We start from the raw sequence: 14,953 nt of genomic DNA, 5'->3' as shown, positions 1-14,953 counted from the left end.
AGGCCTCACAAGCAGCATAGGACACGGTGTTTAAACCTAATTCCCGGCATCAAGTGTTATTTGCTGAAATAATAATACCTAACAGGATAACCCAATGTTGAGTTTACCATCCCATTTTGTACACATTTTCTATTCACCTTGAACCACGTGATTAGTGCTCTCTCACCTATACATCTCTAAACAGAGTCCTTTTGTCCTTTACCTTTGCTTTCTTTCCATCAATACAACAACAGGCATTTTAAGCATAAAGGCATTAATAACTGAAGGAAATAATTACTAAGCATAAAGTTGCTTTTTAATGGCAAAAGCCAATTCCAAACAGGCAAACCTAGACAGGTAGACAAATACTAGACAGGTGTGCACATTCTCTCAGCCTTATCAGTTTGAATGTGTCTGATCCCATGAGATCATATACACTCAGCAGCAAAGCAGAGTATGGTATATTGGTATATGCTTTGTGTGCACACCTCTATGGTTGGTATGGTATATGCTTTGTGTGCACACCTCTATGGATGGTATGGTATATGCCTCGTGTGCACACCTCCACGGATGGTATGGTATATACTTTGTGTGCACACCTCCACGGTTGGTATGGTATATACTTTGTGTGCACACTTCTACGGAAGTCTGGGCATTCATTGTAGGGTGAGGGATGCGGGAATCACTCACTTTGTATCCTGTGCACTTCTGACCTATTTGGCCATAAATGTTTTCCCCTGTGGAGTCTAATCTGATAAAAAAGACTACCTGTCGTCTTGGCACAATGCTGGCAGGTTACACCTGCATCTCAGAGCATGCTGTTCCTCAGATGGGGATGTAAAGTATGTTGTCCTTTCTAAATTATGGGGTTGACGTCACAAATCTCGCTATATCTTAAAATGTATGTACATAGTACATGCCCTGTGTGTTAGTGCTCATATTATTGTATTGCTCATATTGTGTTGGTGCTCATATTATTGTGTTGCTCATATTGTGTTAGTGCTCATATTATTGTATTGCTCATATTCTGTTAGTGCTCATATTATTGTATTGCTCATATTGTGTTAGTGTTCATATTATTGTGTTGCTCATATAGTGTTAGTGCTCATATTATTGTATTGCTCATATTGTGTTAGTGCTCATATTATTGTATTGCTCATATTGTGTTAGTGCTCATATTATTGTATTGCTCATATTGTGTTAGTGCTCATATTATTGTGTTGCTCATATTGTGTTAGTGCTCATATTATTGTATTGCTCATATTGTGTTAGTGCTCATATTATTGTATTGCTCATATTGTGTCAGTGCTCATATTATTGTATTGCTCATATTGTGTTAGTGCTCATCTTATTGTATTGCTCATATTGTGTTAGTGCTCATATTATTGTATTGCTCATATTGTGTTAGTGCTCATATTATTGTATTGCTCATATTGTGTTAGTGCTCATATTATTGTATTACTCATATTGTGTTAGTGCTCATCTTATTGTATTGCTCATATTATTGTATTGCTCATATTGTGTTAGTGCTCATATTATTGTATTACTCATATTGTGTTGGTGCTCATATTGTTGTTTTGCTCATATTGTGTTAGTGCTCATATTGTATTGCTCATATTGTGTTAGTGCTCATATTATTGTATTGCTCATATTGTGTTAGTGCTCATATTATTGTATTGCTCATATTGTGTTAGTGCTCATATTATTGTATAACTCATATTGTTTTGCTCAGATTTTGTTAGTGCTCATCTTATTGTATTGCTCATATTGTGTTGGTGCTCATCTTATTGTATTGCTCATATTGTGTTAGTGCTCATATTGTTGTATTGCCCATATTGTGTTCGTGCTCATATTATTGGTTTGCTCATATTGTGTTGGTGCTCATATTGTTGTATTGCTCATATTGTGTTAGTGCTTATATTGTTGTATTGCTCATATTGTGTTAGTGCTCATTTTGTATTGCTCATATTGTGTTAGTGCTCATATTATTGTATTGCTCATATTGTGTTAGTGCTCATATTATTGTATTGCTCATATTGTGTTAGTGCTCATAATATTGTATTACTCATATTATTGTTTTGCTCAGATTTTGTTAGTGCTCATATTATTGTATTGCTCATATTGTGTTAGTGCTCATATTGTTGTATTGCTCATATTGTGTTCGTGCTCATATTGTTGTATTGCCCATATTGTGTTCGTGCTCATATTATTGTTTTGCTCATATTGTGTTAGTGCTCATATTGTTGTATTGCTCATATTGTGTTAGTGCTCATATTATTGTATTGCTCATATTGTGTTGGTGCTCATATTGTGGTAGTGCTCATATTGTGTTTGTGCTCATATTGTTGTAATGCTCATATTGTGTTAGTGCTCATATTGTGTTATTGCTCATATTATTGTATTGCTCATATTGTGTTAGTGCTCATCTTATTGTATTGCTCATATTGTGTTTGTGCTCATATTGTTGTATTGCCCATATTGTGTTCGTGTTCATATAATTGTATTACTCAAATTGTGTTAGTGCTCATATTATTGTATTACTCATATTGTGTTAGTGCTCATATTGTTGTATTGCTTATATTGTGTTAGTGCTCATATTATTGTATTGCTCATATTGTGTTAGTGCTCATATTGTTGTATTGCTCATATTGTGTTAGTGCTCATATTATTGTATTGCTCATATTGTGTTAGTGCTCATATTGTTGTATTGCTCATATTGTGTTCGTGCTCATATTATTGTTTTGCTCATATTGTGTTAGTGCTCATATTATTGTATTGCTCATATTGTGTTTGTGCTCATATTATTGTATTGCTCATATTGTGTTAGTGCTCATATTGTTGTATTGCTCATATTGTGTTCGTGCTCATATTGTTGTATTGCTCATATTGTGTTCGTGCTCATATTATTGTATTACTCATGTTATTGTTTTGCTCAGATTGTGTTAGTGCTCATCTTATTGTATTGCCCACATTGTGTTAGTGCTCATATTATTGTATTGCTCATATTGTGTTAGTGCTCATATTGTTGTATTGCTCATATTGTGTGCATGCTCATATTGTTGTATTGCCCATATTGTGTTAGTGCTCATATTGTGTTAGTGCTCATATTGTGTTCGTGCTCATATTGTTGTCTTGCTCATATTGTGTTCGTGCTCATATTGTTGTATTGCCCATATTGTGTTAGTGCTCATATTGTTGTATTGCTCATATTGTGTTCGTGCTCATATTGTTGTATTGCTCATATTGTGTTAGTGCTCATATTGTATTGCTCATATTGTGTTAGTGCTCATATTGTGTTAGTGCTCATATTGTGTTGCCCATATTGTGTTAGTGCTCATATTGTGTTCGTGCTCATATTGTTGTATTGCTCATATTGTGTTAGTGCTCATATTACTGTATTGCTCATATTGTGTTAGTGCTCATATTACTGTATTGCTCATATTGTGTTAGTGCTCATATTATTGTATTGCTCATATTGTGTTAGTGCTCATATTATTGTATTGCTCATATTGTGTTAGTGCTCATATTATTGTATTGCTCATATTGTGTTCGTGCTCATATTATTGTATTGCTCATATTGTGTTAGTGCTCATATTATTGTGTTGCTCATATTGTGTTAGTGCTCATATTATTGTATTGCTCATATTGTGTTAGTGCTCATATTATTGTATTGCTCATATTGTGTTAGTGCTCATATTATTGTATTGCTCATATTGTGTTAGTGCTCATATTATTGTGTTGCTCATATTGTGTTAGTGCTCATATTATTGTATTGCTCATATTGTGTTAGTGCTCATATTATTGTATTGCCCATATTGTGTCAGTGCTCATATTATTGTATTGCTCATATTGTGTTAGTGCTCATCTTATTGTATTGCTCATATTGTGTTAGTGCTCATATTATTGTATTGCTCATATTGTGTTAGTGCTCATGTTATTGTATTGCTCATATTGTGTTAGTGCTCATGTTATTGTATTGCTCATATTGTGTTAGTGCTCATCTTATTGTATTGCTCATATTGTGTTAGTGCTCATATTATTGTATTGCTCATATTGTGTTAGTGCTCATATTATTGTATTACTCATATTGTGTTGGTGCTCATATTGTTGTTTTGCTCATATTGTGTTAGTGCTCATATTGTTGTTTTGCTCATATTGTGTTAGTGCTCATCTTATTGTATTGCTCATATTGTGTTAGTGCTCATATTATTGTATTACTCATATTGTGTTAGTGCTCATATTATTGTATTACTCATATTGTGTTGGTGCTCATATTGTTGTTTTGCTCATATTGTGTTAGTGCTCATATTATTGTATTGCTCATATTGTGTTAGTGCTCATATTATTGTATTGCTCATATTGTGTTAGTGCTCATATTATTGTATAACTCATATAATTGTTTTGCGCAGATTTTGTTAGTGCTCATCTTATTGTATTGCTCATATTGTGTTAGTGCTCATATTGTTGTATTGCCCATATTGTGTTTGTGCTCATATTATTGTATTGCTCATATTGTGTAAGTGCTCATTTTGTTGTATTGCTCATATTGTGTTAGTGCTCATATTATTGTGTTGCTCATATTGTGTTAGTGCTCATCTTATTGTATTGCTCATATTGTGTTAGTGCTCATATTATTGTATTGCTCATATTGTGTTAGTGCTCATATTATTGTATTACTCATATTGTGTTGGTGCTCATATTGTTGTTTTGCTCATATTGTGTTAGTGCTCATATTGTTGTTTTGCTCATATTGTGTTAGTGCTCATCTTATTGTATTGCTCATATTGTGTTAGTGCTCATATTATTGTATTACTCATATTGTGTTAGTGCTCATATTATTGTATTACTCATATTGTGTTGGTGCTCATATTGTTGTTTTGCTCATATTGTGTTAGTGCTCATATTATTGTATTGCTCATATTGTGTTAGTGCTCATATTATTGTATTGCTCATATTGTGTTAGTGCTCATTTTGTATTGCTCATATTGTGTTAGTGCTCATATTATTGTATTGCTCATATTGTGTTAGTGCTCATATTATTGTATTGCTCATATTGTGTTAGTGCTCATATTATTGTATTACTCATATTATTGTTTTGCTCAGATTTTGTTAGTGCTCATATTATTGTATTGCTCATATTGTGTTAGTGCTCATATTGTTGTATTGCTCATATTGTGTTCGTGCTCATATTGTTGTATTGCCCATATTGTGTTCATGCTCATATTATTGTTTTGCTCATATTGTGTTAGTGCTCATATTGTTGTATTGCTCATATTGTGTTAGTGCTCATATTATTGTATTGCTCATATTGTGTTGGTGCTCATATTGTGTTAGTGCTCATATTGTGTTTGTGCTCATATTGTTGTATTGCTCATATTGTGTTAGTGCTCATATTGTGTTATTGCTCATATTATTGTATTGCTCATATTGTGTTAGTGCTCATCTTATTGTATTGCTCATATTGTGTTTGTGCTCATATTGTTGTATTGCCCATATTGTGTTCGTGTTCATATTATTGTATTACTCAAATTGTGTTAGTGCTCATATTGTTGTATTGCCCATATTGTGTTCGTGCTCATATTATTGTATTACTCATATTGTGTTAGTGCTCATATTGTTGTATTGCTTATATTGTGTTAGTGCTCATATTATTGTATTGCTCATATTGTGTTAGTGCTCATATTGTTGTATTGCTCATATTGTGTTAGTGCTCATATTATTGTATTGCTCATATTGTGTTAGTGCTCATATTGTTGTGTTGCTCATATTGTGTTAGTGCTCATATTGTTGTATTGCTCATATTGTGTTAGTGCTCATATTATTGTATTGCTCATATTGTGTTAGTGCTCATATTGTTGTATTGCTCATATTGTGTTAGTGCTCATATTGTTGTATTGCTCATATTGTGTTAGTGCTCATATTATTGTATTGCTCATATTGTGTTAGTGCTCATATTGTTGTATTGCTCATATTGTGTTAGTGCTCATATTGTTGTATTGCTCATATTGTGTTAGTGCTCATATTATTGTATTGCTCATATTGTGTTAGTGCTCATATTGTTGTATTGCTCATATTGTGTTAGTGCTCATATTGTTGTATTGCTCATATTGTGTTAGTGGTCATATTATTGTTTTGCTCATATTGTGTTAGTGCTCATATTATTGTATTGCTCATATTGTGTTTGTGCTCATATTATTGTATTGCTCATATTGTGTTAGTGCTCATATTGTTGTATTGCTCATATTGTGTTCGTGCTCATATTGTTGTATTGCTCATATTGTGTTCGTGCTCATATTATTGTATTGCTCATATTGTGTTAGTGCTCATATTGTTGTATTGCTCATCTTGTGTTCGTGCTCATATTATTGTATTGCTCATATTGTGTTAGTGCTCATATTATTGTATTGCTCATATTGTGTTAGTGCTCATATTATTGTATTGCTCATATTGTGTTAGTGCTCATTTTGTATTGCTCATATTGTGTTAGTGCTCATATTATTGTATTGCTCATATTGTGTTAGTGCTCATATTATTGTATTGCTCATATTGTGTTAGTGCTCATATTATTGTATTACTCATATTATTGTTTTGCTCAGATTTTGTTAGTGCTCATATTATTGTATTGCTCATATTGTGTTAGTGCTCATATTGTTGTATTGCTCATATTGTGTTCGTGCTCATATTGTTGTATTGCCCATATTGTGTTCATGCTCATATTATTGTTTTGCTCATATTGTGTTAGTGCTCATATTGTTGTATTGCTCATATTGTGTTAGTGCTCATATTATTGTATTGCTCATATTGTGTTGGTGCTCATATTGTGTTAGTGCTCATATTGTGTTTGTGCTCATATTGTTGTATTGCTCATATTGTGTTAGTGCTCATATTGTGTTATTGCTCATATTATTGTATTGCTCATATTGTGTTAGTGCTCATCTTATTGTATTGCTCATATTGTGTTTGTGCTCATATTGTTGTATTGCCCATATTGTGTTCGTGTTCATATTATTGTATTACTCAAATTGTGTTAGTGCTCATATTGTTGTATTGCCCATATTGTGTTCGTGCTCATATTATTGTATTACTCATATTGTGTTAGTGCTCATATTGTTGTATTGCTTATATTGTGTTAGTGCTCATATTATTGTATTGCTCATATTGTGTTAGTGCTCATATTGTTGTATTGCTCATATTGTGTTAGTGCTCATATTATTGTATTGCTCATATTGTGTTAGTGCTCATATTGTTGTGTTGCTCATATTGTGTTAGTGCTCATATTGTTGTATTGCTCATATTGTGTTAGTGCTCATATTATTGTATTGCTCATATTGTGTTAGTGCTCATATTGTTGTATTGCTCATATTGTGTTAGTGCTCATATTGTTGTATTGCTCATATTGTGTTAGTGCTCATATTATTGTATTGCTCATATTGTGTTAGTGCTCATATTGTTGTATTGCTCATATTGTGTTAGTGCTCATATTGTTGTATTGCTCATATTGTGTTAGTGCTCATATTATTGTATTGCTCATATTGTGTTAGTGCTCATATTGTTGTATTGCTCATATTGTGTTAGTGCTCATATTGTTGTATTGCTCATATTGTGTTAGTGGTCATATTATTGTTTTGCTCATATTGTGTTAGTGCTCATATTATTGTATTGCTCATATTGTGTTTGTGCTCATATTATTGTATTGCTCATATTGTGTTAGTGCTCATATTGTTGTATTGCTCATATTGTGTTCGTGCTCATATTGTTGTATTGCTCATATTGTGTTCGTGCTCATATTATTGTATTGCTCATATTGTGTTAGTGCTCATATTGTTGTATTGCTCATCTTGTGTTCGTGCTCATATTATTGTATTGCTCATATTGTGTTAGTGCTCATATTATTGTATTGCTCATATTGTGTTAGTGCTCATATTATTGTATTGCTCATTGTGTTAGTGCTCATATTATTGTATTACTCATGTTATTGTTTTGCTCAGATTGTGTTAGTGCTCATCTTATTGTATTGCCCACATTGTGTTAGTACTCATATTATTGTATTGCTCATATTGTGTTAGTGCTCATATTGTTGTATTGCTCATATTGTGTTCGTGCTCATATTGTTGTATTGCTCATATTGTGTTCGTGCTCATATTGTTGTATTGCCCATATTGTGTTAGTGCTCATATTGTGTTAGTGCTCATATTGTGTTCGTGCTCATATTGTTGTATTGCTCATATTGTGTTCGTGCTCATATTGTTGTGTTGCCCATATTGTGTTAGTGCTCATATTGTTGTATTGCTCATATTGTGTTCGTGCTCATATTGTTGTATTGCTCATATTGTGTTAGTGCTCATATTGTATTGCCCATATTGTGTTAGTGCTCATATTGTGTTCGTGCTCATATTGTTGTATTGCTCATATTGTGTTAGTGCTCATATTACTGTATTGCTCATATTGTGTTAGTGCTCATATTACTGTATTGCTCATATTGTGTTAGTGCTCATATTATTGTATTGCTCATATTGTGTTAGTTGTCATATTATTGTATTGCTCATATTGTGTTAGTGCTCATATTATTGTATTGCTCATATTGTGTTCGTGCTCATATTACTGTATTGCTCATATTGTGTTAGTGCTCATATTGTGTTAGTGCTCATATTGTGTTAGTGCTCATATTACTGTATTGCTCATATTGTGTTAGTGCTCCTATTATTGTATTGCTCATATTGTGTTCGTGCTCATATTACTGTATTGCTCATATTGTGTTAGTGCTCATATTACTGTATTGCTCATATTGTGTTAGTGCTCATATTACTGTATTGCTCATATTGTGTTAGTGCTCATATTACTGTATTGCTCATATTGCGTTAGTGCTCATATTATTGTATTGCTCATATTGTGTTAGTGCTCATATTATTGTATTGCTCATATTGTGTTAGTGCTCATATAATTGTATTGCTCATATTGTGTTCGTGCTCATATTGTTGTATTGCTCATATTGTGTTAGTGCTCATATTATTGTATTGCTCATATTGTGTTCGTGCTCATATTGTTGTATTGCTCATATTGTGTTCGTGCTCATATTATTGTTTTGCTCATATTGTGTTAGTGCTCATATTGTGTTCGTGCTCATATTATTGTATTGCTCATATTGTGTTAGTGCTCATATTATTGTGTTGCTCATATTGTGTTAGTGCTCATATTATTGTATTGCTCATATTGTGTTCGTGCTCATATTGTTGTATTGCTCATATTGTGTTAGTGCTCATATTATTGTATTGCTCATATTGTGTTAGTGCTCATATTATTGTATTGCTCATATTGTGTTCGTGCTCATATTGTTGTATTGCTCATATTGTGTTCGTGCTCATATTATTGTTTTGCTCATATTGTGTTAGTGCTCATATTATTGTATTGCTCACATTGTGTTCGTGCTCATATTATTGTTTTGCTCATATTGTGTTAGTGCTCATGTTATTGTTTAGCTCATATTGTGTTAGTGAACAATATGAGTCGATGCTCATATTGTTCAAAGTTCACCTTTTGCCATTACATCTCCTCTCTCGGCATTCTTCCACCCTCACCGTTGTTTTTATGTAGGTGCTCGATGGGAAACAAATATACGTGGAATGCTTTGGAAACCTGGTGCCCTTGACGAAGTCTGGTCAACATCATGTCTTTAACTTTTATGCCTTCCGGGAAAATCGTTTGCCTTTCTTCGTCAAGGTAAGAATACTTCGTTAAGGTTCCTCATGCATTTCATGAAATAGAAACACTTTCTCCCTGCTGGAGTGGCCGGGGAGGCGGATAGGGATGGTCATGTGTAGGTGCACATGCTCACCGTGCGGATGGTGGTGTGTTCATGGCATTAGTATTCTTCTTTAATAGCCACAATTATTCCCACATACCTGTGTCATTCATGAACTGGCTGGCCAGGCCTGCCACAGGAATTTTAGGACAGGAATTTCAAATTTTGCATTGCAATTTTGTGTAGGGAGTTCCGCAGATGAGGAGCTGCTGTTGTGGATGTTTTTAGTTCATTGTGTAGGGAGTTCCGCAGATAAGGAGCTGCTGTTGTGGATGTTTTTAATTCATTGTGTAGGGAGTTCCGCAGATAAGGAGCTGCTGTTGTGGATGTTTTTAATTCATTGTGTAGGGAGTTCCGCAGATGAGGAGCTGCTGTTGTGGATGTTTTTAATTCATTGTGTAGGGAGTTCCGCAGATGAGGAGCTGCTGTTGTGGATGTTTTTAATTCATTGTGTAGGGAGTTCTGCAGATAAGGAGCTGCTGTTGTGGATGTTTTTAATTCATTGTGTAGGGAGTTCCGCAGATGAGGAGCTGCTGTTGTGGATGTTTTTAATTCATTGTATAGGGAGTTCCGCAGATAAGGAGCTGCTGTTGTGGATGTTTTTAATTCATTGTGTAGGGAGTTCCGCAGATAAGGAGCTGCTGTTGTGGATGTTTTTAATTCATTGTGTAGGGAGTTCCGCAGATGAGGAGCTGCTGTTGTGGATGTTTTTAATTCATTGTGTATGGAGTTCCGCAGATGAGGAGCTGCTGTTGTGGATGTTTTTAATTCATTGTGTAGGGAGTTCCGCAGATAAGGAGCTGCTGTTGTGAATGTTTTTAATTCATTGGGTAGGGAGTTCCGCAGATGAGGAGCTGCTGTTGTGAATGTTTTTAATTCATTGTGTAGGGAGTTCCGCAGATAAGGAGCTGCTGTTGTGGATGTTTTTAATTCATTGTGTAGGGAGTTCCGCAGATGAGGAGCTGCTGTTGTCGATGTTTTTAATTCATTGTGTAGGGAGTTCCGCAGATGAGGAGCTGCTGTTGTGGATGTTTTTAATTCATTGTGTAGGGAGTTCCGCAGATGAGGAGCTGGTGCTGTGGATGTTCTTAATTCATTGTGTAGGGAGTTCCGCAGATGAGGAGCTGCTGTTGTGAATGTTTTTAATTCGTTGTGTAGGGAGTTCCACAGATAAGGAGCTGCTGTTGTGGATGTTTTTAATTCATTGGGTAGGGAGTTCCGCAGATGAGGAGCTGGTGCTGTGGATGTTTTAAATTCATTGTGTAGGGAGTTCCGCAGTTGAGGAGCTGCTGTTGTGAATGTTTTTAATTCATTGTGTAGGGAGTTCCGCAGATGAGGAGCTGGTGCTGTGGATGTTTTTAATTCATTGTGTAGGGAGTTCCGCAGATGAGGAGCTGCTGTTGTGGATGTTTTTAATTCATTGTGTAGGGAGTTCCGCAGATAAGGAGCTGGTGCTGTGGATGTTTTTAATTCATTGGGTAGGGAGTTCCGCAGATGAGGAGCTGGTGCTGTGGATGTTTTTAATTCATTGTGTAGGGAGTTCCGCAGTTGAGGAGCTGCTGTTGTGAATGTTTTAAATTCATTGTGTAGGGAGTTCCGCAGATGAGGAGCTGGTGCTGTGGATGTTTTTAATTCATTGTGTAGGGAGTTCCGCAGATGAGGAGCTGCTGTTGTGGATGTTTTTAATTCATTGTGTAGGGAGTTCCGCAGATAAGGAGCTGCTGTTGTGGATGTTTTTAATTCATTGTGTAGGGAGTTCCGCAGATGAGGAGCTGCTGTTGTGGATGTTTTTAATTCATTGTGTAGGGAGTTCCGCAGATAAGGAGCTGCTGTTGTGAATGTTTTTAATTCATTGTGTAGGGAGTTCCGCAGATGAGGAGCTGGTGCTGTGAATGCTCTGTCTCCCCACGTTCTCTTGGATCTCGGCACCACAAGCCTCACATCATCGGATCGATGATCTCACTCCAGTGTGAGATGGTGTACTGGTCGCAATGAGCGGCATGATGTATTGTGTTGCAAACCCATCGATTGCCCGGAAAGTGATCAACAGTACTTTGTAGATAAGTATTTTTTCGACTGGAAGCCAGTGCATATCTTGGGCTTGTGTGGGAGACAGTGCAGATCCTCGAGTGCAGGTCTTCGAGTTGGTGACTAAACAAGCTGCAGCATTCAGTACTGGCATTTGCGAAAGCCGTTGAGCAAAGAGTTTCAGGTATCCAGCCAAGACATAATTCAGGTATGACCTAATTGTTCTGTGGCCCGGTTGTGTTGAGTATTGTCTTATAGATCGAAGATTGCGAAGGCCGCAGTTAGCTAGTTTAACGCAGCTAGATACGTGTAACTCCATTGTCATTTCGGCGTCGAAGATCACCCACAGACTCCTTGCCCGATCGAATATGTGACAGAAGAAAACCAAGAGGAGGCCGGTGAATGCTCTGGTATTTCCAGTTGCAATGTGTGGATGTTAGTTCTGGACAGTAAAAAAGGGAATAAGGAAGAATATTGACAGTTTTATAATGTTGTTTTGGAGAATGTTAAACATTCCATGGACTGCAAGAAGAACAAACAAATCGGTGATTGAAGAAATTATACCGCCATGCACATTTCAAGTGCTAATGATAAAACAGAAACTGTCATACTTTGGAAACATCATGCATGCGGAAAATGAAAGGTTGGGGAAGTCAACCATGCTGGGTATGGTTTAGAGGCGAAGAAGAAGAAGAAGAGGCAGACCTTATATGTGCTGGATGGATAGGGTAAAGGCTAGAACCATCTCGTCTCTGCCAGAGCTTCAGGAAGCAGTGCAGGGTAGGGTTGTTTGGAGAAATGTGAGCACAAATTTCATCAGAAGTCAGTCACGACGTCACAGAACTGGATAAGTCATGGTTGTAATATTTATTTGCTTCTGGTACGTGTGCGGACCAGCAGCTCTTCGTCTATGCACTATCCATGTCTAAGTACGTCCAATTTTATACAAATTTCCCTCAGGCGAGTGTTAAACAATGTCAATGACCGTTACGAATGGGGTATGCACTGAGTAAAGGTCACAATTGGGGCCGTAAAGGTGTTAGGGGTAATATGGCTGGATGGAATTGTAGAAGAGCCCCCCTCCCCCCCCCCCCCCCCCCCCCCAAGATATAAGTTCTAAGCAATCCATAAGAAGATCACAAATAATCTGCTGGCTAGAGAATTGGACGTGGCAATGGGAATACAATGTATACGTAATGATGCATTTAAGCACCTTTATTTGGAAAGATCATGGCTTCCTACCTAGCGGTCTACCCTTTGGCCCAGCAAGTCAAGACAGCTCGGATGTATTAGTGTATAGGAGGGGAGGTGGTGCGATAAGCATAGCATGCCTCAAGGACGTCGGATTTCCTCCAAATTTCTTTCAGTTTAGTGTTGGACAACAGTAGCAACTGTTTAATAAAAGTTAATCATATGTTGGACAGAATTGACATTCGTTTGTGGTTGTAGTAATTTTTACCTCTGGTAGCTGTGCCCCACGAAATGCCATGGTCAGCTTTTGCACACCCTCACATGGAGTTTGGTCAAGGCAGAAATCCCCCTTGCATAGGGGGTGGAGGGTTGAAGTCGCTCCAACCTTCATCATGTGACCTTTTGACGCTCTGGCAAGTTTGGTTGAGATTGGATAAGTAACAACTGAATGCATCACGGTCAGACAGACACCAGATTGTGTATTTTAGTATGATCCTCTCTATCAGGAAATAAATGATCTTTTGAGTAGTGATCTTCACAATCAGCTGGTAAAGAAAAACTTTCCGGTATCAAAAGGATGAAGGGGCAGATTGGTTGTCATTATGATTGCTGCCTGAGTGTGCAAATGTAATTTAAGTTTCTGTTGATATTATTGGTTGGATGGAGAAGGAATGGAGAAGGAGAGTGGATGAAGAAGGTGGATCAGACTCGGCAACAGTTGCTAGAGTGAGATGTGCATGGAAGAAGTTTCGGGAACTGAGTGGCGTGCTGATGAGGAGGAGAGTGTCGCTGAAGCTGAAGGGAAAGGTGTATGCTGCATGTGTGAGAAGTGTTTTGATTTATGGGAGCGAGACATGGGTAATGAACATAGAGCAGGAACGAAGGCTGGAAAGGGTGGAAATGCGAATGGTTCGGTGGATGTGTGGAGTATCGTTGAGAGAAAACAACACACAACATGCATTTTAAAGGCTATTTTCCCTGCTAGAGCGGGGGTTAGCCTTGCGGTCCCCATGACGATCTTCTCCATTTTGCCCTATTTTCTGCATCTCTCCTTGTTAACCCCCTTGCCCGCATTTCGTCTTCCACCATCTTTAGCCAAGTCTTTCTCGGTCTTCCCCGTCCTCTACTTCCTTCTACATTCATTTCCATCACTCTTCTCAACCAGTCACTTTCATCCTTCCTCAACACATGACCAAACCATCTCAACCTGTTCCTCTTCACAGCATCAATCACAGGCTCTATTCCCATCATCTTTCGCAATTCATCATTTGTCTTCCTTTCTCTCAACGATACTCCGCACATCCGTTGAACCATTCCCATTTCCACCCTTTCCAGCCTTTGTTGCTGCTCTACGTTCATTACCCATGTCTCGCTCCCATAAATCACAACACTTCTCACACATGCAGCATACACCTTTCCCTTCAGCTTCAACGACACTCCCCTCATCATCAGCACGCCACTCAGTTCCCGAAACTTCTTCCATGCACATCTCACTCTAGCCACCGTTGCCGAGTCTGATCCACCTTCTCCATTCAGCATGTCTCCGAGGTAGCAAAATGTTTTCACACCTTCCAGCTTCACGCCGTCTCCAAGATCCAACTCAACATTTCCTCCATCTGCAGCTCCCTCTGTGCACACCTTACATTTTAATGTAGCTGCCACACTGGTTAATGACCCTCTCAGACCACTACATTTTTGATGAACCCACTCAGCGCACATTGTACATTGAATGGAGTTCACTCCGACACCCTTCCTACACACAGCACAGGGCCACTTCCCAGTTCTTTCCACCTCACCACATGCTTTACCACTTGCCATCACCTTCGTTTTTCCGATATTCACCTTCAGACCTTTTGTCTCCATACATTCCTACCACTTGTTCATCTTTTCCTTCAGTCCATCCATACTTTCCGCAATCAACACCAGATCATCTGCATACAACAACTCCCACGGTAA

The 14,953-nt window shown here is 37.1% G+C and overlaps 1 protein-coding gene across 1 annotated transcript in view; it reads left to right on the top strand.

The window, feature by feature from the left end:
* Positions 1-14,953, top strand: part of LOC137433066 (ankyrin-3) — a 482,046-nt gene that overhangs the window by 453,957 nt on the left and 13,136 nt on the right. Inside the window, exon 33 of the mRNA XM_078784014.1 lies at positions 9,571-9,696. Coding sequence (XP_078640140.1) covers positions 9,571-9,696 — 126 coding nt within the window. The remainder of the gene's footprint in view (positions 1-9,570; positions 9,697-14,953) is intronic.

Source organism: Myxine glutinosa, chromosome 8 (genome assembly GCF_964187855.1).
Source record: "Myxine glutinosa chromosome 8, kmMyxGlut1.1, whole genome shotgun sequence".
NCBI classification, from domain to species: Eukaryota; Metazoa; Chordata; class Myxini; order Myxiniformes; family Myxinidae; genus Myxine; species Myxine glutinosa.
This window is presented reverse-complemented; position numbering and strand designations above follow the sequence as displayed.